At 46.3% G+C, this 27,698-nt stretch overlaps 1 protein-coding gene across 6 annotated transcripts in view; it reads right to left on the bottom strand.

Annotated features, from left to right (window-relative positions):
* CKAP5 (cytoskeleton associated protein 5) overlaps positions 1 to 27,698 on the bottom strand; it is a 155,547-nt gene that overhangs the window by 70,652 nt on the left and 57,197 nt on the right. For all 6 annotated transcript variants that reach the window (XM_053275325.1, XM_053275304.1, XM_053275295.1 and 3 more), the window contains 8 exons: positions 25,428 to 25,538; positions 24,869 to 24,961; positions 23,033 to 23,218; positions 22,671 to 22,765; positions 9,331 to 9,388; positions 8,972 to 9,097; positions 8,408 to 8,547; positions 8,037 to 8,211 (listed from right to left, as the gene is read on the bottom strand). In XM_053275325.1, coding sequence (XP_053131300.1) covers positions 8,037 to 8,211; positions 8,408 to 8,547; positions 8,972 to 9,097; positions 9,331 to 9,388; positions 22,671 to 22,765; positions 23,033 to 23,218; positions 24,869 to 24,961; positions 25,428 to 25,538 — 984 coding nt within the window. The remainder of the gene's footprint in view (positions 1 to 8,036; positions 8,212 to 8,407; positions 8,548 to 8,971; positions 9,098 to 9,330; positions 9,389 to 22,670; positions 22,766 to 23,032; positions 23,219 to 24,868; positions 24,962 to 25,427; positions 25,539 to 27,698) is intronic.

The following is a 27,698-nucleotide window of genomic DNA, read 5'->3' as shown; positions in this document are numbered from 1 at the left end:
TCCTGTCCTTGCTCACCAGGAGCCAGTCGTCCAGATACGGGTAAACCACCAGGCCTTGAGTTCGAAGGTAAGCAACTATTACTGCCACCACCTTGGTGAAAACCCTTGGGGCCGCTGACAATCCGAAAGGGAGGACTGCATACTGATATATCGCCTCCCCCACTGTAAAACGAAGATACTTCCGGTAATTCTCTTGGATGCCCACATGGAAGTAGGCGTCTTTCAAATCTAACGTTGCCGCCCACTCCTCCTGTTCCAGGAAGGGTAGAATTTCCTGCAACGTTGTCATTCTGAACTTCCGGGTCCAGACAAAATCGTTGAGTTCCCTCAAGTCCATGATTGCCCGAATCCCTCCATCCCGCTTGGGTATTTGAAAATAGCGGGAGTAGAATCCGGTCAACCTCTCTGCCCACTGCACTGGAGCAATCGCCCCCTTTTCCAATAACACCTTCACCTCCTCTTCCAGCACTGGTGTTGACTTCGTGAAACACAGGCCTGAGAACGGGGGCTGGGTTGTGAACTCTATTGCATAACCCGTTTCCACTATTCTCAAAACCCACTTGTCCGATGTTATGTTGTGCCACGCTATAGCATGGCTTGCCAGTCTGATGGATGGGCTGGCAACTACAGGGCCGATGACAGTGGTCCTGACAATTGATCTTAAATGCAGTGGGCTGACAGAGTAATCAAAAAGATTGCTTTGTACTTTCTTTGCTGTTCCTAGCGCTTTGGTTTTTGTTCTTGATGTTGTTGTTGTTGAAGCCCCTTGGGCACTGATAGGGCCTATTCTGCCTCCTATAATCTCTCCTATCCTGATAACGGTATGCACGCTGTTTATTATAACTGTACGTGCGAGTACTAGGTGCTGAGGTAGGTGCCATAAACGTTTTTGCAGTGAATTTAGATTTTTTTAGAGTCTCCATAGTGGCATCTGTGGTCTCATGGAAAAGTCCCTTTCCATCGAAAGCCAGGTTCTCCACCCGGTCTTTCATGTCCCCCTGGAGCGATGTTGCGCGCAGCCAAGCATGGCGCCGCATTGTGACTGCGGTCACCATGGCCCTTGACTCTGTCTCTGCCAAGTGCTTGAACGTGCTCAGTTGCTGTTTTGTCACCGACGTCGTCTTGTCAAACACCTCATGAAGTTTCACTTGTAGCTCTCCTGGGGACATTGATGTTGAATCATGCAGCAAGTTGTCCCACAGCAGATGGGTGTACCGAGCCATACAAGCTGCATAATTTGTTATTCGTATAGCTAGGCTCAATGTGGCGTATAATCTACGACCCAAAACATCTATCTTCCTCCCCTCCTTGTCCGCAGGAGTTGTATGCCGGCGGCTGCCTTTTGATGTTGACACGCAATCCACCACCATGGAGTTAGGATCCGGGTGGCGTAACAGGTACGTATTCTCTTCATCAAGGATCCTGTATAAGTCTTCTATGCGCTTTGATGTCGGATTAGCCGATTGTATGCTGTCCCATGCTGATTTAGCCGCCTTGGCAATGGCAGGGATCATTGGTAGAGAAACAGGGTGGGAAGATTTCGACTGAAACATCATGCTGTACACAGGGTCAGCAGACTCCGTTTCAGGTAGTTGCAAGTCCAAACCCAATGCCTCTGCCATTTCTCTGATTAGGGAATGGTAGGCCTTGAGTTCTTCTGTCGGGGATCTTGATAAACGCGGTGGAGCCTCAGATGAAGGCTCCACCTGCCGACTGGCGTGATCTGAATCTGAATAGTCAGACTCAAAATCCCGTTGCGTTGAAGTTGGAGACGATTCCTTGGATGAAGGACTTGGAGGAGGCGGGGTGCTCTTTCTCTTTCGCTTTCCACTAGGCTTGTCCTGTGGTGCCCTCACAGGCACAGCCTGCTCCTCCAGGGGGGTGTCTTCTACACCTTCTCCATTCCCAGGTGCAGGTGACACATCACCTCTCACCACCGGTTGTTGTAGGGCAGGTTGCATGGCCTTCCACCTTAGGTACTCCGCATAGTCATGCGGCAAAGAATGTCTGAAACCACAAGTGTGCTCAGGCTGTGAAGTAGGGTGGCGTATACTCCCATCCGCGACGCCTGCCAATGGTTGCACTACAGCCATGGGTGATTGAAGTAAACTCTCAGCTGCAGCCCTTGGGGAAAGTGATGGAGTCTTAGGAGGTGGAAGACTCTCTACCGCTTCCTCATCATCCTCTTCATCGTCCAATCCTGCACTCAGGAAACCCTGAAAAGTGGACTCCGCTGGAGTGTTAGGGCCAGAGTCCATCAACTTCCTGAGAGCCGAAGTTGCGCTCCCATCAGAGCGTTGGCTACCTTGTTGCCTTGGGGTTGATGGAGATTGCTGTGGTGTATGAGCTGGCGACAGTGAGTGGCGCCTTCTCAGATGAGAGTCCTCACTCGGCCTCGATGTCGAGGAGGCTTTAGTCTTGCTCGCCTTCGATGTCGAGGGTGTCGCAGCCGAGCGATCCTTTCCTCTTTGCTCTCCCTTCGATGTCGAAGGTTTCGATGTCGAAGGCGTCGATGTCGAAGGTTTCGATGTCGAAGGCGTCGATGTCGAAGGTTTCTTCGATGTCGATGCCGGAGGAAGCTTCGATGTCGATGCTGACAGGGCGCGTGTGCCCTGCAAAGCCGTAGCATCCGCTACTGGACTAGAAGCTTGCACCAATGATGGTGAATGGGTCTCACGCCTATGTTCACTCCGACTAGAGTGCCCCGTACTGGCAGCTTCCGCAGCCTCCTGACGAAGCCTCTTTTCTCGTCGCTTCTGTTCCTTAGAAGAGATCTGCAAGGGTCTCTTAAAAGGTGTAGCGGTGGACACGGTTTTAGACTGTGAATCTACAGCTCCGTGTACCTCCCTCCCCGATGCCAATGTCAACAGTGTTTCAGGTCGAGGGGTGGGAGGGCGCAGCGCGTCTTCATACAGGGCAGCTCTCAGACGCAGAGCTCGGTTTGTCCTCGTCTGCTTAGAGAAGGCACAACAGATCTTGCAAGCCCCTGTGTTGTGCTCCTCTCCTAGGCATAGCAGACAGGAATCGTGGTGGTCGGTGGAGGGCAACTTAGCCCGACACCTCACACATCACTTGAAGGTCGTTTTCGTCTCCATTTCTCAAGCGTTTGTCGTTAACAGTCCAGGTCAATCCAAAAAATCCGTCCGATCTTTCTCCAAAACTAGTCCGTAAAGCCTTATTCCAGTCCAAAACACAGTCCAAAGTCCAAATAGCCGATAATATCCGTCAAGAAAATAAAATACTTTTTGCTACCGAGGAGCCCAAGCGAGGTCTGAACGCTATGGCGGTCAAACAGAAACTAACGGAAGACGCCCACCGCCCAGTATAAGTAGTGATCAGTAGCACGTGCAGAAGGGCAGTTGGGCGTCGCGAGGAGCTACCTAGTCGGCCCGAGAGGTGCCTGCGCAGGCGCAGAACCCATCTACTTATGGAATCAACGGATCACGATCCAGATAGAATCGCTTCTCTGCCACACATATCGCCTAAGCATAGATCTTCAAATGCACTTTATGTTGTAATCTGTCGGATTCGAGTAGAGTCTTTCTCCACTTGCGCTCCAGTCATCTACCTCACCACTTAAGTCCCTGTAGTTCTTCCATATACCAAGGGGCCAATTTTGAAGTGGGTCAGAGAGGATGCTTAGCAGCGATCATGTCTACTGCCCCAGTGAGTTTGCTGTTCCAGTTTTCCACCAGGACATCGACAGGATCGCCGGCAGAGCCAACACTAAATCCCTTCTTGAAATCCTATGGGATCCAATAACCTTCTCAGGCGGACCATCCTAAAAGGTTCCTCACCCCTGTGAAGGTTTGAAGTAACTGTAAGTCCAACCTTAACCAGATGGTGTCTATCCATGGCAATGGGGAAATCACAGGAGTCCCCAACCAGAGAACACCACCCTGATCAGAGTGAAAGACCAAATCAAGCGTGTGACCTGCAATGTGCATCAGTCCAGAGACCACTTGGGATAGGCCCATAGTTGTCATGGCCGCTATGAATTCCTGAGCCGCCCCAGACAATGTGGTCCTGAAATGAACATTGAAGTTCCCCAGCACCACAAGCCTGGGGGACTCCAACACCAAGTCCGAGACCAAGTCCATCAGCTCAGTTAGGGACTCCATTGAGCAGCGAGGCGTTCAGTACACCAACAGAAGTCCCAGTCTATCCCTGGCCCCCAAACTTAAGTACACACATTCAATATGGTCTGACACCTCAACAGGGATCATGGTCAGAGAGATATTGTTCTTATAGACCACAGCCACTCCACCTCCCCACCCACAGTCCCTCACCCACTCCTCAACAGAATACCCTGGAGGAAGCAGCTGGGACCAGTCTGGGCCACCAGGCCTTTTAACAGGCGATTAATTTTAATTAATCCTTTTAATTTGCAGTTGCTTTATTTTTCCCCCTTATTGTTATTTTTTTAATTGTACCAGCAGCCCCCAGTAGTTTTAACTGGCTGCTGCTTTATTATTATTTTTTATTTGAAATTTTTATTCTTGCTTGTCGCTAAGCCCCAAGTAACTTTAGTAACTGGGCTGCTATGCTGATTTTTTCTTCTTCTGCATCCCCAAGTCGCACCTTTGCTGCTGCTGTTTATGTGCCTGGAGGATTCATTTTTGGGTTTTGTAGGCTCGTGTGTTCTGTTTGATGCCCAGCCTGTCAGACTCTCTGTTTCCCTTTTATGAGCTTTTCTGTTTCATTTGGGTGGGTGGGTGCCTGCCTGGTGCCCACCTCCCTTCCCCACAGCTGTTGAGTTCTGGTGTCTGCTTGGCCCAGAGTGCCTCCAAGAGCAACACCTGGCAGACTCCAACCAAAGACGCCGGAATGGAAGATCCCAGCTGAAGATGCCAGAAGGTGAGAGGCACCCGCCGCCCCACCCTCCCCAGTCAGGTTATTAGCACTTAGACAAGCCACAGTAATCCACTGCCCTTTGTTTTGCCTTCCCTTCAACTAGCAACATTGTTGCTCGATCCCCTCAAAAGCACAGACCCCCAAAATAAAGCCTACTTCTTTACTTGGGGGGGTGTTAATTTTTCTTGCTTCGGTGTGCACCACAGTGCTATAGACAGTGCTCTATGTGTGTGTAGCACACAGAGCATACATAGTCCACCCGCCATGCCACATCAGAGTTAGGGCTTACATTTTTTAAAATCCCAAGATGTCCTGGAAGATGCAAAGCACAGCCAGGAGCAGAGTGGCAGGCAGAGGGAGGGATGCTGCTGGTTAGGGTGGCTGACAGCCAGAGGGGCCTACTCTGAGTCATCTCAGTCCCCACTGACGTGGTTGCATTGAGGCTCTCCTTTCTGGAGGAGTCTGATCCTGCAGCGCAGCCGCCTATGGCGGCTGAGGTAGAATTAGGAGAGAGGTCCTTCTGTCCGTTAAGAAGCTCTTCTTCCCATGGCAGAGGAGGTGGCAGCATTGTTGGGTGCTAGCCCAGCCAGATCACTCTCTCCAACCTCACCAATCCCCATTGGGAGTGCGACCCTCCCCATCTGAGACTGAGGAAGAGCAGGAAGTACCTGGACCTTCTCAGCCCTTGACATAGGGTGGTGGTGGCTGGACCGATAGCAACCTGGTGTGGGACAACTTTTAGCTCTGCCATGGTGACACACATCATGCTGCCTGCATCCACTATAGGACACAGGTTTGCAGGGTAAAGACCCAAAGTGTCTTACGACAGGAATGCTGCAGCACCTGCCACAGCATCACCCAGGGATGCATGCTTCTGCTGGCAGCAATAGGCCTGGTGTGTCCTCCGTCAGCAGCAAGGCACCTGGTCCTCCTCCCGAGCAGGGGAAGTTGCCTACACAGTGGGTGCAGTCGGTAGGCAAGCCGTCTGGTTGCCCAAAGCCTCATCTCATCACCCAGGCCATTGCAAAGATAATAGCTTTGGATGACCAGCCATTCGAGGTGGTGAATGTCGGCAGCTCCAACTGCTTGTCCCTGACTACAACATCCCTTCATGCACCACCTTCAGCAAGAGGGTGGTACCATCCCTGTACCAGGCATGCAGTGAGGCAGTTTTGGGGCTGTTGCACACAGTAGCACCTGACACCAGTGTGCATCCCACTGCAGTTCTGTGAACTAGTCCCAGTGGGAGGCACACTGCTTTCCTATCCCTCAAAGTGCACAGGTGGGGAGCAAGAGAGTGAGAAGACATCTGCTGCTGGTGGCATGGTCAGCCCCTCCCATGCAGTAAAGCACAAGTCGGCTGTGCAGCATGTGGAGGTGCTGGACACGGATCACGTGGAAGATGAGCTGCTGACGGCCACTGATTGCCAGGTGAGGGGATGGCTATCTAAGTAGCCAAACCTTCGCTGGGAGTTCATGGTCACCAACAATGCTGCAAACATAACTAAGGCAGCCGAGCAGAGTCAGTTTGTGTCCATCTGGTGAGTGGTGCACACTCTGAACATGAGGGATACACTTAGTCCTTCTAGGGCTGCAGCCAGGCGAACTCCACCTATCTGAACACCTGATCCCTCAGGATGTTCCAACCTGGTGGAACTCCATATCTCTCTTGCTCTGGCAGCTGCAGGAGCAAACGATGGTCATCCACGCCCTGGCAAGGAGATGTGGCTTGCAAGTGTGCGACCTATCCAACCAGGAATGGGCAGTCTTTTCTGAGGTGGTCCCGATACTCGAGCCATTCTTTGTTGCCACAGACAGCTTGCGTGCTTAGACAGCAACCATGAACCAGGCTTTGCCTGCTGCTCTTCTGCTCGAGAAGATGATGGGTGAAATTCAGACCATTCTGACCACTGAGGAAGCAAGCGTGGTGTCCCTCGTAGGGCCAAGTGAACTGGTGGTTCTGCTTCCATGTTCCACCTGGTGGTTCATGGAGGGGTTTCTTCGCACCTTGCCAGGGGTAAGGAAGGAGCCCACCAAGCCTTGCAGCAGTGCTGTGCTATGTGTTCTGCAGTAACTGCAGGAGCCAGTGGCAGGCCAGGAGACTGAGCTGGTCCAGTTTTGTGCAATGCATCGCCAAGACTGGCTGGCCTTGATGGCAGTTCCCAGATGGTTCCTCTCATGACCTCAAACCATCATCCAGAGCAAGAGGCTGTTCTCCATGGCCAGGGGCATGGCGACACCCCATCATGCATGCATGGATGCTGACATGGTGGAGTGGCTGTTCTTCCTGAAGGCCAAACTCCCTCTGCTGGGCTATCTCAAGCTGGCCATGAAAGGCGAGTGACTCATGGTCACCCCCACCCACTGCAACACCACTGGCAGCTTGCCCCACCCTTGCCAACCAGGGGCTCTCATGAAGTTGACAATGATCAACATGGCTCAGGCAAGAGACGAGAGAAGCTTGCATTGTCCATGGGATGCCTTCCTCCAGTGAAATGTACCTTCTGCATGATGTTAACTGGTTGATTACAGTCACAATAGTAAGTACAGCTCTATTTTCAAGTCTGTTCGTTACAAATTCATAACTCTGCTAGCTTTCTAAAGTGTAAGTGTACAGTCTATTATATTACTGTTCATACATGGCTAAAATAAAACACATTTTATGGGCATTTATAGTCAAATTAGTACATCAACTTAAATTGTCATTTGTTTTCATTAGTCACAAGACCCTGACCATCTCTAATGGGCTTTTAGGACAAACAGAAGCATCATTAACAGGGAGTTACGAAATCCACCCAGCTGTGCTTTAGAACACATGCCACAATGAGATTAACAAAGCCCAATTGTGCTCTTGTTGTGCTTTGTGTAGTAGAGTGCATTTCCTCTGCTTTGAAAGCAGCAGGGTAGGTTCTTTGAGGTGCACAGAATATCCAAGGCAGTACCATTTCCCCCATTTGTATGGAAAGAACAGCCATATCTAAAGACAAGTTGCTAATTGTACAGATCTAGGGCTCCTTGTTGTATAAGAGAAATTAAAAGGCATTAACTGTCATATCTGATAATACCATCACTTTCCATTCCATTTACAAGATTTAAATGAACCTAATACTTAGGAACTGGGAGCTTACCAAGCTGAAACACATTTATTATTATTTCCGAATTGTAGGACACAAATAGCATACCAGAATTTTATTGGAGTCATTGAGACGACTCTTCAATGCAGGTGCAAGTTCGCCTATGTTTGGCTGTATGAATTTGGCTTCATTAATTATGCTTGCCACTTCATCGAGACCCTCCTTTCGAATTTTCCAGTTTTTATCCCCAATCTTAGATACCAAATCAGATGTGATCTTATCACTGAAAAGGAGAGGTAGAAGAAGTACATTAACATTAAACTCAAATTTTCTTTAAAAAAGAAAAACAAGAACTTTGCAGGTTAAAAGTGAGTACATACTGTAGATATAAATTTACAAAATAATTTACAGCTGTACAATATAAGTTAACAGGTCTTAGCAGTAGAAGAAAAAGTAGGCCTTCCACAGGCCTAACATACGCAATATCAGATCTTGGCAAAAGATCCACAACATCGTTTCCTGCATCCTCTTGTTCTTCTCCTTCTTCACCATCATCCCCACTGCCAACGGGATGCCTGGAATTACCTCGAGTTGGAGCAGGTGGTGTCTGTCCTTGCATCTGAAATTTATATGTCAGATCAGTGTATATAACTGGGAGATAGATGTCAACATTTGTTGGGTAGGCCAGCAATTTGGTTCATAAGCTTGTGCATGGCTGCATATTAAATGAAAGTCACATACACTAAGGCCATCATGCAAAATTGAAAGAAATGTATAAGATGCAGACTATGGTGCTAAGCAAGGCACTGAGTACTTGCAGAATTCAAATTGTTGCTTGTTCAGTAATATATTGTTCAAATGTATTATCCAACTCCGAAATACTTGTTTGTATTCTCAGTACTTGAAGTCTCAATACTTGAATACTTGTACTGAACACTTGAATACAACTAGTAGTATTAATGACATTTAGGTGATCAATGCTGCTAAGCCAATGCAAAAAAGGACTTGCTGAGTAAAACTCCCAGCATTTTAAAGAAGCTTACTTTTTCAAACTCTGCATCTATTTGAGAAAGAAGAGCAGGTTTCTCATCCTCAAAGAACATCCGTAAAGAAGGGCCCACATAGAGATACATGACACCTAATAAGGTAATCGCAGATATTCTCACAGCCTGTCAAAAAAGAAAGAGAGGTTGTCTCAAACTACAGTTCAAATCCCCATTCAGCCCTGATACTTGCTGGGTGACTCTGGGCCAGTCACTTTTCTCTCCGCCTAACCTACCTCACAGGGTTGTTGTGAGGAGAAACTCAACTATATACATCACCCTGGGCTCCTTGGAGGAAGAGCGGAATATCAATTTTAAAACAATTTTAAATAAATTAAACTGAAGCAAGATTTACTCACAGGATTTGTAGCTGCAAGAGCAGTCTTAACATTGCTGATGAAAGCCTTTACGTTCAATCTGAGAGAGATGACGACAACATCAGATTATTAGCTGAATACACCCTATCATAAAGAACAATGCCAACAGCAGCAAGACATGGGATAAAAACAGGTTGCAGCTCAAGATTTGGTAGTGACCCACTGACATCCATAACAATGGGTACTGTGCCTGCGCAGGATCCTCGTGGGTGGAATACCACAGCTCCGCGAGGTGCCTTGCCTCCACAGCTCCAACATGGTACTATTTAAAGTGGGCCAGATGCCATGTTGTTCAGTTCTTGGAAGACCGTCGATGAGGACGATCATCCTTGAATGATAAGTTCACTATCAAGGTAAAACATATCTGCACACTCATTACACTCCTAGCCTAACACTACAGCAGCAGGGTGGACTGGAGGGTCTTATGGATGTCAACTGATCACTATCAGATCATAGGTTACAGGTGAGCAACCTGTTTATCTGGATTGCGATCCATTGAGATCCATTAGAATGGGTGTTTAGTTAGCTCCATGTGGAGGAGGGTGCAGTAGCTATTGTAACATCCTTTTTAATACGCCTGAAGTTAGCCTCCGCCGCAGAACGAAGATCTATGGCATAATGTTCGATGAATGGCAATTCTATGGAACATGTAGCTGCCTTATAGATGTCCTTAAACAATATGCCAGATAAGTGTACAGCCGAAGAAGCATAGGCATGCGTGGAGTGGGCCTTGATAGCTTTTGGAGGATCTACTTTTTGTGATTTATAGGCCAGTATAATCAGTTCCACTAACCAGAAGATCATATGTTGTCTAGAGATGCAGGAACCTTTGGCTGAGCCATTATAAGAGATAAAAATATGTTTGACCTGAAATCCGTTGTATGATCCAGGTAATAAAATAGAGTTCTACGGACACTGAAAGAATGCATAGCTTTCTCCAATGGAGTGGATGGGTTCCTGAAGAACGTTAGTAGAACAATGTCCTGGTTAAGATGGAAATCCGATACCACTTTGGGTACGAAGTTGGGGACCATGTGCATTAGTACTTTGTCCAGATCCAGGTAAACGGTGAATCTGGAGATGTCCGTCAGCAACAACTAGAAACTCCACTGTGTGACTGATGTGTGTACAGGAGGGTATAAATTCATCAGACCTTTCAGGAATGCTTTGCTATCAGGTTGTGAGAAGAGCGTCTTGCCATCCCATCCAGCGCGTCTTGCTGATAGGGCAGCAAGGTGTACCCTCAATGTGACATTTACCAAGCCTTGAGACTTTAAGGTTATCAAATAGAAAAGAACCTCTTTTATGCTGGCCTGTCTGTGGTTGAAACCTCTTGTCTTAGCATAAGACTTGAAGCACAGCCATTTCCCTAAGTAATTCCATCTTGTGGAGGGTTTGCATTGGTTAAGCAGAATCTTTGCTAGAAGTCTATTAGCCATGCTATTGTATCAGGAGCAGCAGGAGTACATCTGGGTGCAACACTTGGCTGTTGTCTTGAATAAGAAGATCTGCTTCCTGTGGCAATTGGTGGTACCAGTCTCTGGACAGTTTGAGTATCTGTGGAAACCACAGTTGTCTTGGCAACCAGCGTCCTACCACCACAGAATGCACGCCACCAGGGCAGTCAGTAATCAAGCCACCACACACCCTATCAAGGGTTGTGAGGGAACCATGTAAGAGACCTCCTTTGACCAATCCATCTGAAAAGCATCCCCTAATGACAGTGGATCATGTCCTACTCTGAAACAGAAGCGGTCGCATTTCATATTCCTTGACGTTGCAAGTAGGTCTCTAGTCCGATACATCCACCCCTGCTCAGGTCACCTGGATCAAATAATCCCTGCTAACTTGGCAAAGAGGCACCTTTTAATGTGGTGATTCTCTTTATTTGGCGCGGGAGAGTAACTGGCCCTATCCACCCCCAACACAGTACCTCCAATGACTGTTGCTGGTGTCTATCTTATGTTTCTTTTTAGACTGTGAGCCCTTTGGGGACAGGGATCCATCTTATTTATTTATTTATTATCCCTCTGTGTAAACCACCCTGAGCCACTCCCCCTGCTAAATAAAAAGAATCACCATGTTAAAAGGTGCCTCTTTGCCAAGTTAGCGGGGATTACTTGATCCCGTTGACCTGAGATCTAACACATATGTTGTCGCTTTAGTCTTTTGCTGTTATGAGCCAGACGTCCAAAAATTGGTAAAATGCAATACCCTGCGTCCTCAGATGATCCACTACAGGTTCTGTCTCCCCCTTGTGTACCTGAAAATAACAAGAGTAAAATACCTCCCATCTATGTGCCTACCACACAGGAGCAATAGCAGCCTTTGCTAATACAGTAGTTCCTTCACCTCTTCCTGTAACTTTGGGATCATCTTGAATTCTATGGCATGCCCCATTGAAATGATACTCAGGATACAGCAGTTCAATGTTATGCGTTGCCATGCAGGGGCATGGCATGCCAATCCGATGGTGTTGGTAATAATGGGGGGGGAAGCCTGGTGGAATTGGTCGTCGGTAATAATGTTATCACCCCTGATGGATGAGTTGTCTCCACGATGAAAATGGCTGGGAGATATAGTTGTAATGGTGGGTGGTTGTAATCCTCAAAGATGTTTCCGAAGCTCCCTTTGCTTGGTACGCTGACCTTAGTTATTTTTATTGTTGTTCACATAAAACGTAAGGGTTGTAAGGGTGATATTGCTTCCTGAATTGCCTCTTGTCTTGCTGCTTATATATGGGCCTTTGCTTTGAGTAGGATCTGTATCTTGAGGAGTAGGTCGATGTGGAAGCAGCTGTGACTGTCTTTGCCATGAATTTCAATTTTTAAAATTTCTCCATTGTGGAGTCTGTCTCTTCACTAAAAAGACCTTTCCCAACAAAGGGAAGGCTCCTATTTTTTCTTTCATATCGGCCTGCAGGTAGGAAGAGCGCAGCCAGGCATGCTGTCTAAGGGAGACAGCAGTCTTCATAGACCTGGTCTCTGTTTTGGCTAGGTGTTTTGCCATAAGTTGACTCGTGAGTGCAGACAACTTCGCCGTGGTCTGTCTAAAACTTTTTTTAAAAAATCATAGGAACATAGGAAACTGCCATATACCAAGTCAGACCATTGGTCTATCTAGCTCAGAAGTGTCTTCACAGACTGGCAGCAGCTTCTCCAAGGTTGCAAGCAGGAATATCTCTCAGTCCTACCTTGGAGAAGCCAGGGAGGGAACCTGAAACCTTCTGCTCTTCCTAGAGTGGCTTCATCCCCTGAGGGGAATATCTTACAGTGCTCACACTTCTAGTCTCCCATTCATATGCAACCAGGGTGGACCCTGCTTAGCTAAGGGGACAAGTCATGCTTGCTACCACAAGACCAGCAATCCTCTCCTCAAGCAATTAACGTTATCCTCAGACAATTAACATTATACTCATCTTGCTGAAGGTCCTCCCCACAGGCAATGATTGTATTTTGCCATGCAGGCAGAGTAATTCGCTACCTTGATAGACAGGCAGGTGGTGGAATACACTTTCCTGCCCATGAGGTCTAATTTTTGTCCCTCTTTATCCCCAGGTGTTGTGTGTCTTTCCACCAACTTTGTGGATGTCACACAATCAATGACCAGTGAATTCAGGGCCTGGTACTTCAAAAGTTAAGTGCTTTCTGCTTCTTGTACCTGATATAAGCTCTCCAATCTCTTAGAGGTAGGAGTGGAGGGGTGTATAACCTCCCATGAACATTGTGCCACTCTGGAGATCATGGGAAGACCCAACAAAGCTACTGGCTGTGTGGATTTCAACTTCGCCATGAAGTTATAAACTGGGTCATCAATGGTAGTTAATTGTGATTCCAATTCCAGGCCCAGGGCCTCGGCCATATCTTTAATTTGTTGGTGGTATGCTTTCATCTCCTCTGTAGGAGAGACATGTATGACCAGTGGCACTTCTGTTGGAGGATAAGCCAAATTGCCCAGATCTTCATTATTCGATTCCAAATCTGAAGAGCCATAATGACTCTCAGAAACAGAACAGGCCAGTGATGCAGGCTCAAGTGTTTAGGGTTCAGTAGATGTGGTCGTCTGTGTTTGTGTTTCCGTGGTTGTCTTCTTCGACTTAGAGTAAGGGACCACTGTCTGAGTAGTTGAAGACACCAATTTATGCACAGCAGTGGAGTAATAGTTTGGGTCGACATTGATTTGCTACGCATAAATCAATACACGTAGCAGGCTTATACTGAGAGACGGTGGTGTCCCCATTTGCCAAGGTGTGAACTGGTAGTACCTGTGCGAGAGACGATGTCAAGTGATAGTAAGGCTTCAGTTATGTAGGCTTCCATGGCCTGTGTTCCTAGTAATCATAGGGAAAAACCGAAGAGCCTATACTCACACCAGCCATAACAGCAGGAGCCACGGTGTGGTGAGCAAAGCCTCAAGCATACCACGAAGAAGTGGCTAGGTGAGCTGCAGATAGGCATAACACACCAACAGTTGAGTGATAGTGGGTTGCTCTACGGCTGGAACTGGTGTGGGGGCTGTAGTATCCTCCGGGTCTTCCACAGGATGCTCGCTGCTCTGGGGCAGGAAGCCCTTGAAAGTAGTCATGGAAGGCATACTTGCACTGAAATCCAATATGGAGAGTAAGGTCTGGGCTGTAGATGGGTCCAAACCAGCACCAGCATTGTCTTCAAAAGTAGGAGCAGGTGGCCAATATCAAGGTGTAACATGTCTCGACATCGACAACACTGGAGTTTTTAGCATAGACGTAGGGACCAGAATGGCTGTCAATGGAGTTTTCAGTGTCAACATAGGTGTCGAAGGTGCTGAAGAATGGACTTGTGTGGGAGCCAGTGATAGCGGTCTCAATCAGTGATGACAATCAGTGTCGAGCGGCAGTCGATGTTGAGAGCTTCCCTCGGAGCTGGGGCTTCTGGTTGGTCAATATCAGGAGAAGGTTCCCAATCCTCTGTCAAATCAATGGTCTTTGGTTTCTCAGTCTTGGGCGCTGAAGGGGCATCCTCTGCAGATGGTCTCTTTCCTTTCGACTTCGAGTACCCGGCAGACGTTAGTGGTGTGGGACTTTTGAAAGCCTTCAATGTCAAAGTGAATGTTGAAGATCGCAGCACGAAACCTCAGATCCCAATTTTTTCTCGTCTGTTTTGAGAAAGACAGACAGATCTTGCAAGTAGAGACACTGTGCTCTTCACCTAGGCAAATCAAGCACAAGTCATGGAGCTAACTGAGCAAAGAGACACCTTTTAAAGTGGTGATTCGCTTATATTAGCAAGGGGAGAGCAACTGGCCCTATGCAGCCCCAGCACAGCATCCTTCCAGCGGCTGTTGCTGGTATCTACCTTATGTTTCCTTTTAGATTGTGAGCCTTTTGGGGACAGGGGACCTTTTATTTATGTATTTTTCTTTGTAAACCGCTTTGCAAACTTTGGTTGAGGAATCCGTGGTAGTAATCGTCGTCTTTTGAGGGGAGTTTTGCTCTGCAGCCCTCACACCGCATTAAAGTATTTCAAAGCCCTAATTGGCTAGGGCCCAGGGTATTTAAGAGAACGTCTTCTTCATTATGAGCCCTACTGCCCAAATGAGGTTGTCTGGAGAGGTCCATCTCCAGTTGCTGCCAGCTCGGCTGGTGGACACACGGGGACTGGCCTTCTTGGTTGCTGCCTCGAGATTGTGGAATGTGCTCCCTACTGAAATACGACCCTCCCCATCTCTGGCAATTTTTAAAAAGCATTTGAAAACCCACCTCTTGACCCAAGTTTTTTCAACTTTTAAAATTTTGTAATCTGTTTTTGACTTTTAAATAAAAGCTTTAAAAAAAAATAGATCGTGAACTCACTAAGAACATATCTGAACGAGGAGCGACAGCACGAGGTCTGATTGCAACGGTGATTGGTAAAGAACAAAGAACATGGCGTCCAGCCTGCCAAGTAGTACCACACTGGTACTGTGGAGGCGGGGCCCAGGCACCCTGAGGAGCTGAGGTATTCCACCCTCAAGGATCCTGCGCAGGCCCAGTACCCATTCTTATGGATGTCAACAGATCACAATCCAGATCTACTTGTTTGTTCTGATAAACATTGTCGAGAGAATTTTTATAGCACTTCAATATACAAAGAAAACACTCAATCTGATGGAATTACTCTTTAAGAGCATGGGCAGGGTATTAACCTTGGTAAACGGAGCATTGGTCTTCACTTACCGTGAAGGCTCCTTCTTGATGCTGGAACTGAGGACATCTCTCATTGGGTTATCCTTTCCACATGCTCCCAGGCAGGACTAATGAAAATCTGTTACTAGCCTTAAGAGCCTGGAACGGATAACCCCACCCAGTTCTTTTAGGCCCAAGTGCAAGTAGCACACAGCGATGTAAATATAAAAAAGAGATTTTTATATATATATATATATATATATAAAAATACATATCAGATGAAAACAGTGGAGAATACATAGATCTCACATATATGAGTCTAATGCTCATAAACATCTTGGATTCCCATGGAGTAAGCCGGGACACCATCTGGGAGGGCGAGATGTCCTCAGCTCCATCATCAAGAAGGAGCCTTCATCGTAAGTGAAGACCAATGCTCCGTTCTCTGATGCCTGGAGCCAAGGACATCTCTCATTGGGACATACCCAAGCCCTGGCCAAAATTACTCTGGGAGGGAGTGTCCCCGCCTACTCCGGGGGAAGAACCTGCCGCTTGTGATGAGGCAAACACATTGATCTCGTAGTGCTTTGTGAATGTCGATGGTGCCTTCCAGGTTGCTGCTCTGCATATCTCATGTATTGGACCATTTATTGAGAAGGCAGCAGATGTGGCTGCTGCTCTAGTTGAATTTGCCAGAATGTGTTCTGGAGCTGGAAGATGTTGAGATTCATATGCCAGTGAAATGCACGCACGTATCCATCTGGCAAGTGTCTGTGAGGATACCTGGCATCCCATTGAAGCTGGTAAGAAACTAACAAAGAGGGATTCCAACTTCCTAAAGCCCTCTGTGCGCCTCAAATACATCTTTTGGCATCTGCGAACATCTAGCTTATGCCATTCCCACTCCCTTGGATGGACCAGTCTGGGACAGAAAGATGGTAGAATTATATCCTGAGAATGATGGTAGGCTGATGAGACCTTCGGCCTAATGAACGAATTTGGAATGAACAGAATCCGTCAAGAATACGCATAGATCTTTGTGAGCGGACAGTGCATTCAGTTCTGATACTCTTCTCGCCGATGTTATCGCCACTAAGAACGCAGTCTTGTAAGATCTTGTAAGAACGCAGTCTTGTAAGACTCTTCACTAAGAAGAGTCTTGTAAGTCTTGTAATTCCCCCTTAAGGGAATGGACCTAATTGGTTCAAAGGGCGCAGTTTGCACAGCTTTCAGCACTGTGTTAGGTTCCACAATGGAAAGCGATGGACTACCATTGGAGATAACAGGGTTGTACCTCTAAGAAACCTTTTAATATGGGGATGATTTATCACCCTGGATTTAGAGAGGCTGCCTATAACCCCTGTCAGGGAGGCCACCTGCCTCTTTAAGGTATTTGCCTTAAGACCCTTATCTAATCCGTCCTGAAGAAAAACAAGAAGATCTTTAACGGACGCTGCCCCACGAGGTATTGCATGACTTGTTGAGCATCATAGGAACGCTCTCCATGTGTATTGATATATACACTTGGTGGAATCTCTCGTGGATGCTAGCATAGTATGTAATACTTTGTTAGAATGACCAAATCTACTCAAGATACCCCGCTCAGTCTCCAGGTGGCTAGCTGAAACCAACCTGGATCATGGTGTTCGACTGGACCCTGATGGAGGAGGTCTGCTGACAGTGGGAGAAGCCATGGTTCCTGAGTGGCCATGTGATATAGTTCTGGAAACCATGGCCTCCTGGGCCAGTAAAGCACTATCAGGATGATCTGTGCCCTGAGGAGTCTGACCCTGCGAAGAAAGCGGACTAGGAGTGGTATTGGTAGAAACACATGCAGCAGTTCCTGAGGCCATTCAGCTGATAGGGCGTCCACTCCCTCCGCTTGCGGACACAGGAACCGGGTGAAGAACCTGGGAAGTTGTCTGTTCAAGGTTGATGAGAAAAGGTCGACTACTGGATGGCCGAACAGTTGTGTGACCTTCATGAAGATCCTCCTGTTGAGTGCCCATTCGCCAGGTAGTAGTTGTTCCCAACTCAACCAGTCCGCAATGGACTTGAGGTCCCCCTGGACATGGTGGGCCATCACTGATGGTAGATGAACTTCCGGCCATGACATTAACAGGGATGCTTCTGTTTGGAGAGCGCGCGACCTGGTTCCTCCTTGCCTGTTTATGTGGGCTTTCCGGTTGTGTTGTCCTTTCTGATTAACACGTGGCTGTTGAGAATCAGGGACTGAAATGCTAACAGGGCAAGGTGTATGGCGCATAACTATAACCAATTGATGCTGTGCATCCTTTCTTCTGTTGACCAAGTACCCTGGGCTGCTCTGTGTTGGCAATGGGCTCTCCATCCTGTTTTGCTCGCATCGGTTGTAATTATTATTCGAGTTGGTTCGAGGAACTCCTTTCCCCATCTGATGTTGGCATCCATCAACCACCGCTTGAGAGATGTTAGAACCTCTTGAGGGACAAAGATGGTTATATTGACCTTGTTGGAGATGGGTACTCTGAATTTCAGAAGAAACCACTGTAACGGTCTCAGGTGATATCTGGCCCATGGTACCAAATCCAGTGTGGCCACTATTAGGTTCAGGAGGCATGCAAGGGACAACAGTCTGGCCTAGAGAGCATGCAGCACTTCTGTGACTTCCACCTTTAAAATATTTACCCGTTCCTCTGGTAAGTATAGTCTGTCTTTTGGGGTATTGATCAAGATGCCCAGATGAAGAATCTTGCAAGATGGTAAAAGGTGGCTCTTTTCTTTGTTCTAGTGTGTGAAGAGTCAGAGAAACATCTCTTGCCGCCGCAATCTTGGATGGAAATCTCAGAAGCAGATCTTCTAAATAACAGAAGATGCGTACTCCTTGCAATCTTAAGGGCACCATCAAGGGTGCCAGCACCTTGGTAAATAATCTTGGGGCTGAGAACAGAACAAATGGAAGCACCTTGTATTGATAATGCACCCCGCAATATTTGAATCGAAAAAGATGGCGACTTTTGGAGTGTATCAGTATGTGTAAATATGCTTCTTTTAGATCTAAGGAAGCTAACAGATCCAGGTGTTGTAAGACTTCCGTTACTGTTTGGAGATTCCATGCGAAATTTGCGCTTTGGAAGCCACTGGTTCAGGAACTTTAAGTCCAATACGGCCCTGAGATACTTGTCCTTTTTGGGGACAGTAAATATTGAGTATATACCTTGCCCTTGTTGTTGGGTAGGTACAATCTCTATTGCACCTATAGACATTAGGTGCTGTATGGCATCTAGAAGACCTAAATGTTTGATAAGCCAATGTGATTTTTGGAGTTGGTAGAAATCTGTTGGGTGGAGCTGTTGATAGCTCTATCTTGTATCCTGTCTCTATTGTAGAGAGGGCCCACAGATCCGTTGTCATTTTCTGCCATTGTTGAATGAAGGTTGGCAGACGACCTCCCAGAGCTCCCAATGAGGAGTCATTGCTGTTTTTGTGATTTGAGTTGGCTGGCAAAAGCCTTTCTGCCCTGATTACAGGCTCTACCACCCCGCTGCCTATTCCATTGAGGACGTTGGTATCTGAAATCTCTGTCTCTCCCTCGAAAGGAAGATCGAAAAGCCCGAAAGGGCTGGTACTGTAACTGAAAAGGTCTCCTAGGAGTTGGACACTCCTGACTACGCAGAGCTGGAGGAAGAGGCATGGCTTTACATTTGTCCTTTGACTCTACCAATACCTCTTTTAGTGCTTCCTCTCCAAACAACTTTATCCCGTCATAAGGAACTGCTGCCAGACTGGACCATAATGCGGCATCCACCAGCCAATGCTTCAGCCATAGGTTACAGCGTCCTACCACCACAGCTGTGGAGGCCCTAGAAGAAAACCTTATTGCATCCAGGGTTGCATCTGAGACAAAGGCTTGTGCCTTCTGGATTTTAATAAGCTGGTGCCTTAAACTAAATGTGTCAGTAGAGGAGTCTTGGGCATCCAACCATACCACAGATGCCCTGGTCAAAACAGATGCGGCAGCTGAGGCCCTCATAGAGAGGGACGAGGCCTCATTAGCTCTCTTAAAGGAAGCCACCATTTATTTTATTTTAATTTTTGTCATTTTGGTCTTTTAAGGCTGACTCTCCATCCCTAGGTAACAATGCCCCATTTTATACGGTGACCATGGGGGCATCTGCCAGAGGTACCTTTGAACATGTCCATGGCCTCTTGCTGAAAGTCATAATATTTATTGGCTACTGCCACTGATTTCCAATTTGATGTGGAAAGGAGCCATTCCTCCTTAACCATATCAGCCAGCAACTCTGGTAGTGGCAATAGGAGCTCTTTACTTTTATGCTTAGGAAAAACCAGAGATTCTGGTGGAGCAGTTTTGTATTGGTAGGAATCTCCAGATCAAATGCATTAATAGCTCTGGACACTAGAGGGCCGAAGTCCTCCTGTGAAAAAAAGATGTTGAGTCAGTGTGGATGCAGGGTTATCCTGATCATCTGACCACTCTCCTTCCTCCTTATCAAGTGGATCTATAGGGAGATTGCCCGGTATTGGTACTGTAACCTGGATAGGTGTAGGAGTATTAATAGGTATTGTAATAGGAACAGTTCCTGCACCAGTCGGAGCTGGAGATACAGGGATAATGGGTGCCAGTGGCTCATTTGGGAGCAGTGGTGGCAATGGGTTATTGGGTGTAATATCAGGCAATTCGCCCCGAGACCCTTCCAATGATCGACCACCCCCTCTTAAATCCACTAATTCAACCCAATCTTGTGGGTGAGAATCCTCCAAGCCTTCAGCATGAGTATGTTTTCTCTTGCACCTGGCCTTTTTGGGTGGACGGGATGTAGACACCTCAAAGGAGGAGGAGAAAACTGAGTGATCCCTGCCCCTTCTCTTGGTTTGTTTATGCTTTGTAACCTGCTTCAAAGAAACACTCAGTTTCCAGGAGGTAGGCATTTCCAAGGGGAGATGGCTAGGTTGCAGATCTGGCAGATTCTGCACATTAGGAGCAGCCTGGGGGTTAGCTAAGGGGGGGGGGTCCCTGGCTAGCCGCAACAAGGAGGAATCTCACCAGTCCTGAAGAACTGTCCCTGGGTCCGGATGCAGCTCCCTGGTAGCCCGTGGGAGAAGCGCAGCTCAGATTAGCAGCGGTTCCCAGGTTTCCCGCCAAAATTGTTGCATCACCACTTGCAAAACCGTCCGGGTTTCCCACCGAAATTGTTGCATTGCCGCTTGCAAAACCACTAGATGTCACAGCGGTTGCAATGGCACTCCTTAGTTCTTGCAAGCTCGGGTTAGGTGGGAGCGAGCCTGAGGACTGGCCCACGCTACCCGGCTGCAGCTCTCCCCTTGCTCACGAGGAGCTCCTTGTGGCACAGGCTAGTAAGGAGGGACCCAGCTCAGCGTCCCTGCCCATGGTAATCAGGGGACCCGATCCGGCATCCCCTGTATTCGTGCCCTCATTCAGTGCCATTAGGGGCGCGGCCGGTAATGGCGGTGAAGGTTTTCTCCCTGTGGGCACTAAGATTCTTCTAATGGCCTGTCAGCGTTCCATAAAGGCGACACATACAGGAGCAGAGGACAAAAGCAGAGATAAAATGGAAAAACTAGACAGAGGTTTTTTGGGTTTTTGTGTTTGTTTTTTTAATATATAAAGAAGAAAGAGATAACTAGATTAAGGTAAAAATGAAGACAGATAGATAAGGAATTTACAGATAATAGTCTTTGTAAAAAGTAGCAATACAAACGATCTCTGCCTAGGAGCACAGCAGGACTAAAAGAACTGGGCGGGGTTATCCATTCCAGGCTCTTAACTGGTAGTAAAAGATTTTCATTAGTCCTGCCTGGGAGCATGCTCCAGGCATCAGAGAAAGGTGGTCTGACTCAAAACTCTTACAGCACTGTAACTCTTACAGCATCTAAGCACTAGTTCTCATTGAACTCGGGCTGTGACACTTCAGACTGCTGGTGGAGCCTCACAAAAATACTTTGAGCACAGGTTTGTAGACAAGTGGGATATAAATTTAATAAAGAAAGAATGTCCCTTCATATAAGACACCCCCCTGCATAAAGAAACCTGGCATGACTGGGAGAAAACTAGGCTAGATCAGGTCTTCACTCCCATGAAGAGAACTACCTTCTCTTAAGAACAGCGCTGCTGGATCAGGCACAAGGCCCATCCTTTTGGATTTATCTGCCAATCAGTTCTAGATAATGCCTTAGTGGGATCAAGGGATGTTATCTGAATTGCATGGCAGAAAGGCTTAAATGCATCTGAGGGCCTAAAAAAGGAAGTTACATAGCCTCAGAGACACTAATAGAAAAGCGAAAACATTAAGGGCCAGTTCTCTCCCTCTCCCTTGCACTCTTCCCAGTGGATGACATACAGCTGAATAGGCAAGCTATCCATTGAGATATGTTTGGTACAGAAGTAATTTTAAACCATGATTTAGCATAACTAGTACAAGCTTGCATGCTCCCCTTCCTGCTTCATGCATAAGAAAATGTACAGCTTTCATTTGTGAGTTTAGGACAATGACACACCAGGATTTGTCATTGTTCTGAACCCAGCAAATCATAGTTTGTTTTAACCTCAGTTTGTGAACAAGTCAGCCTATCAAACCAGGATCCCTGGTGTGTTTGAGGTGAGGCTAAGTGATATTAAAAGCTGTGATTGTGGTGGTACTTTTGTAAATATCTTGATGTTGGTGAATGATAAATATACAGGTGGCCTTCATTATTCGCAGGGCTTGTTCTCGCCTGTAACTGCGAGTACGGAAACCACAAACAAAAGTACCTTACCCCGTGGCAATCTAGGGGTTAGGTTACACACACACACACGGAAGGGGGTAGAAATAAGAGTAGAAATGAACAGAACTTTGCTCTTCATGGCTCCAAAAATGCCCCCGAAAATCCACAAATTGGCTGAATGTTTGGCAAATATTCACCCCCAAAAGGTTTTGGGTTTTTTTGTTTTAAAAACAGAAAGAGCCTCAAAATGGCTCCAAGTCATAAAATGGTGGCCAGTAGTGACACCGGAAGTCATTTCTGGCCACTCAGCAATTGTGAATAGGCTAATTTTAGCCTATTATTGTATTGTGGATGAAGAAACCGGGTCTCTAAGACCCATCCACGGATACACAAAATCGCACATGCCGGGACTGCAGTTAATGAGGACCAACTATTCCAATTGTTTGAGACTTACCCTGAAAACCCAAACTCTTTAATTGCATTTGACAGCCAGTTCAAGGTTTCCGATTGGTTCTTTGGATTCTTCTGAGAGAAAGCCATTGACATTACCTATAATTAAAACAAAAGATTTACCTCCTCTCTACACTTTTTAATTAAGGATATGAAGACAGCTTAACACAACTGTAGCAAAAGATACCAATTATGCAGAGAGCACACATCTTCTATCATATTTCAAAAAGAGAAATTCTACTACATTTACTATTTTTAAAAATCCACAGCTAGAACCCATGTAACCACAAGACTACAGCAATAAATGACCAAGTAGATACTTGAGTACACAATTACTTTTATCCTACTGGAAATCATTTCACATACCTGTTCAGCAGTCCAGGGCAGCTGGCAGGCCTCTGCTATTGCCGTTAGTGCTTCCTTGGCATTGTTCCCACATTTCACATCACCGATCTTATCAATCAGACCATCAAGCACAATTTGCGCTGATGTTTTGGAGAATGTTCCCTTCTGAGCAACCAAGGCAACTATACGCAGCTTTATCTGCATCACCTGCAAAAGAGAAGTGTGACCACTTCAGCAGCAGTTAACACCTGAATACAGTGTAACATGCGGCACAATCCTATGCATTACTCAGAAACAAGACCCACTGTATTCAGCAGGGCTTATGCCCAGGGAAATGCACATAGAATTGCAGCCTTAGAGGTGTAATCTTCTCAAGTTTTGTTTCTATACCATCTATTCAAATTATCTCTAGGCAGTTTACAAAAAATAAACTAAATTTAGAACAGAAACAAAAGACAATCCCAATACCAAATGCCTGATTTAAAAGGTATGTCTTCAAGGTCCTTTTAAAGATTGGCATAGAGGTCAAAACCCACATCTCTGCAGGGTTCTCAGTGACAGCAACTGAGTAGGCTGTACTCTGGGTTGCCACCACCACACAAGCTAGTAGCAACTGCAGGTGGACTTTCACAGATGATTTTAATGGTGGGGTTAATGAAGAAAGAGGTGCACTCTTAAATACCCTGGGCCTAAGCCATTTAGGGTTTTATTGGTAATTACCAATACTTTGTATTTTGCACTGAAATATATCTACAACCAATGCAATCTTCTTAGAACTGGAGAAATGTCCCTGAGACCAGCCTGGCTGCCAGTTTTGCACTAACTGGATCAAATACAGAGGCAGCCCTACATAGAGCTCATTGCAGTAGTCTATCCTGTTGCCAAAACAGCTTATCTTGGGGCTGCAACCAGTACCCATCTAAATGATTTGGAACCTTGAGACCACAGCTTCCATTTGGAATACCTGAGCTCACAGGATCATGAACTCTGCACATGCCCACATTTGGCAAACTATGCAATTTGGTCACTTAGCACAATCAAAGCATGGGGCAATGCTGCCTTAGGTCACCATAACAAAGGACTGAAGGGAATCATCCCCCAAACCTCTCTTTGTCGGACTTTCAAAGATAAAGAAAAGCTAGCAAAGTAGGTAAAGTGTGCCGTCGAGTTGGTGTCAACTCCTGGAGATCACAGAGCCCTGTGGTTGTCTTGGGTAGAATACAGGAAGGGGTTGCCATTGCCATCTCCTACTCAGTATAAGATGCCTTTCAGCATCTTCCTATGTTGCTGCTGCCTGTATAGGTGTTTTCCATTGTCTGGGAAACATACCAGCAGGAATTCAGACCAGCAACCTCTGGCTTGCTAGTCAACTCATTTACCCGCTGAGACCTCAGGTTAAAAACATATACTCAGAGGAAACAGCTAACTCCCTCCTGCAAGAAGATAACTCTCCTTCTCAGTAACTCAGATAAGTGTGGTGCATCTCCACACCACTGTCAACAACCTAATGAGCTGAGTCATTAAGATTGAAGAAAAACTTATCTCTTCACCAGGAGAAACATCTTGGATCTCAGATAAGCTTTTAAGGCCACCCATTCAGACCTCCACATACACTTCACCCAAACTGTTTTGTTCCAGCCTTTTGTTCAGTGGGTCTACACCCAAGTTGATCAAATTCTGCAACCATGAACCTGAGTTGTGGCCCTTCCAAGGGAGGAATGTGGAGGCTCATTCCAATCATGCCAGACCGAGGGCGTATTGCTTCGACATGCCTGTTGGACATACACAGCTACACGGCCCTAGTGCAGGTTTGTCACCTGTAGTTCTATCAGAAGCATAAACAGAACACTGGTTTACCTGAAAGTTGGTCTCCTTCCATCCAGGTTTCTTGGCCAACATTCTTACTAGAGCCTGACAAGGCATTTCAGTTCTATCCATCAGTTCAACAGCCTTAAAAAAATAAAATACAAAAGCATCATTCAGAAAATTTAAAGCAATCCTTCAGGCCTGTAATACAGATAAATGGCAAATCTACAACCCAGCTCTATGGACAGATTTTCTGATTAAAGAGGGGTTCCTATTTAGCATCCACAAAACCTATGAGCTCTTTAAAATGCCATTCATTCATCACTTAAGTTTAGAAGATCTGAAAGTATAATATGACTATATGCTCAATATAAGTGTAATTTAAAAGCTGCATTAGAAATGTATTGAAAGCAGGCTCTCTGTTTGGAATTTTGAAACATAACCCAAATTAGGGTTAGGGTTATTGTCTGGAAGGCCCTTAGCCTAATCTTAGGCCAACAGCTTCTGCGGCATAAGATTAAGTTGTCTGTAATAGCTTCAAATAGATATTTTAAAGCTAGAAAAACACACGCATCAGGCCTACTTTCCATCATCATGCTTTTATTGTTACCTTCTGAAATTCTTCCATGCAAGCAAGTCTCTCCTTCCAATTGCCACTATCTAGCTGCTGTAGGCAAGCAGCAGGGAGGACAGCTGAAGCCTTCTCTTCACATGCTTCTATCTATTAACAAAAGAAAGAGTCACGCTTTGGCAGTCTGCTCTTGTATTTTGTACATATTCTGAGTGTGCTATTTAGTTATAAGATATAGGCAAACACTTGAATTTAAAAAGGACAGTGCTGTGTGCGCACACATTGTTATGGAGGTCCTTTTTTTTTTTTTACTATGCAGACAACGCCGCCCTGCACTCCTTCATGATGTGCCTGGCTTAGAGGCCCTGCATTTGGATACCCAGAAGAGATGCATGTACATGCTGGCAAGGGAGAGATATGAAAAATCTTATCATGTGTGCAAGGAACCTGGTCACAGGCAGAGCACCTTTCAAGGATCATGCTGCATGACCTCCGACACCCCAAAATTGACTTACTGGATAAAAATCTTTCAAGCCCTTCCAAGACTGATAAATCAGAATCCACATAGCTTCTCTTAACATGTTGATTGCATTCCTCCAAGAGGCAGTAAAAGCCATCAACTCAGAACCTCCAGGATTGTTCAGTCTTTAGCCCAAACAAAGGAAGATAACCAAAGACTCATCTCAGCAGATGACCCATTCATATTGACTGGTAGCCTGCATAGCACCAAACCTAGTACATTTATATGTTTCTGGTCTTCATCCATCACCTTTTGTCCTACCACCAGGTGAGCAGGAATTCTCTGCAATTTTCCAGCCACATAAGCCCATCACTTTCTTATTTTCCGGACCTGTCCCCAGGTTCATGACTCAACACCATTTCATCCATCAGACAGGTACGTTGGGAGATATACTGACCTTCCCTTACCATGTCTTCAGAGGTTTTCTACTTTTCCTTTCTCAGACCCCCTTTCTATCCCTGTTATGAGTGATTGTGTATGGATGTATAGGACTAGACTGTTAGGCACAGATTTTATTTGATTGATTGATTGATTGATTGATATACCACCCCTCCAAAATGGCTCAAGGCAGTTTACAACAGAATAAAAATGATTAAAACCAGTTAATTAAAATCAAAACTAGAAAAACAGAATAAAACCAATTAAACATTCAGATTAGGATGGTTTTTAGATTTTCCCCTATTTAAGTCTTTTACTGGTTTTGTTGGGGAAGAGAGGGCCCTCTTCCTTGGGATGAAAGCACGCTCAGTCAATTCATGATTAGGGTGATCCAGGGAGGAAATGGCCATAACATGGCCCTCCCCGTCATAATTAAACATGTCTTCCTCTCAATGGACCACTCTCTCATGAGAGTGTTAAATCATGGCGAGATGCACAGTTTGAGATTCCCTCTTGTGTTGCAAGGAAGGAACATCCCTCTCAGTCCTGGTGCTGCCATGGACCAGGACATTTAAACCACTCAGTTGGAGAGCCTTTTCTTCTGTTTGCAAAGTCTTGTGTTTAGGTTTTGCTAGCAATGCCCACCGGGCATGCCAGGAACCACCTCTAGTTTCAGGTATCCTGCCTCAGAATTCTCCCATGTTAGCCAAATTGCCTCTGTTGCAACATTGCGTCTGGTCCAACCTAGCTAACCCTAGAATCTAGATCTTATCCCTGGTCGTTCCTGAACTATTAACCCAAACCCACTAGTGTACTCAGAATGGCCCGGACCCCAAGGCGTACAAAGGGTTCAGTGGTGAGGGGAAGGACCAGGATATGCAATCCATTCATTCATTCGATTTCTGTACCGCCCTTCCCAAAATGGCTCAGGGCGGTTTACACGGAGAAATAATAAATAAATGAAGATGGATCCCAGTCCCCAGAGGGCTCACAATCTAAAAATAAACTTAAGACAGACACCAGCAACAGTCACTGGAAGTACTGTGCTGGGGGTGGATAGGGCCAGTTAGTCTCCCCCTACTAAATAAAGAGAATCACCATGTTAAAAGGTGCCCCTTTGCCAAGTTAGCAGGTGTTAACTTGCTAATCTATCTTTATCCAAAAGCACTAGGAGCCCCACAAACTTGGGGGGGCCGTAGTTTGGATGAGTTTGCACAATCATGAGATAAGTGATCCACTAGAGAACATAGGAAGCTGCCATATACTGAGTCAGACCATTGGTCCATCTAGCACAGTATTGTCTTCACAGACTGGCAGCAACTTCTCCAAGGTTGCAGGCAGGAATCTCTCTCAGCCCTATCTTGGAGAAGCCAGAGAGGGAACTTGGAACCTTCTACTCTTCCCAGAGCAGC

Source organism: Hemicordylus capensis, chromosome 1, assembly GCF_027244095.1.
Source record: "Hemicordylus capensis ecotype Gifberg chromosome 1, rHemCap1.1.pri, whole genome shotgun sequence".
Lineage (NCBI taxonomy): Eukaryota > Metazoa > Chordata > Lepidosauria > Squamata > Cordylidae > Hemicordylus > Hemicordylus capensis.
The sequence above is the reverse complement of the archived record's forward strand: the minus strand, read 5'-3'. Positions and strand labels throughout refer to the sequence as shown.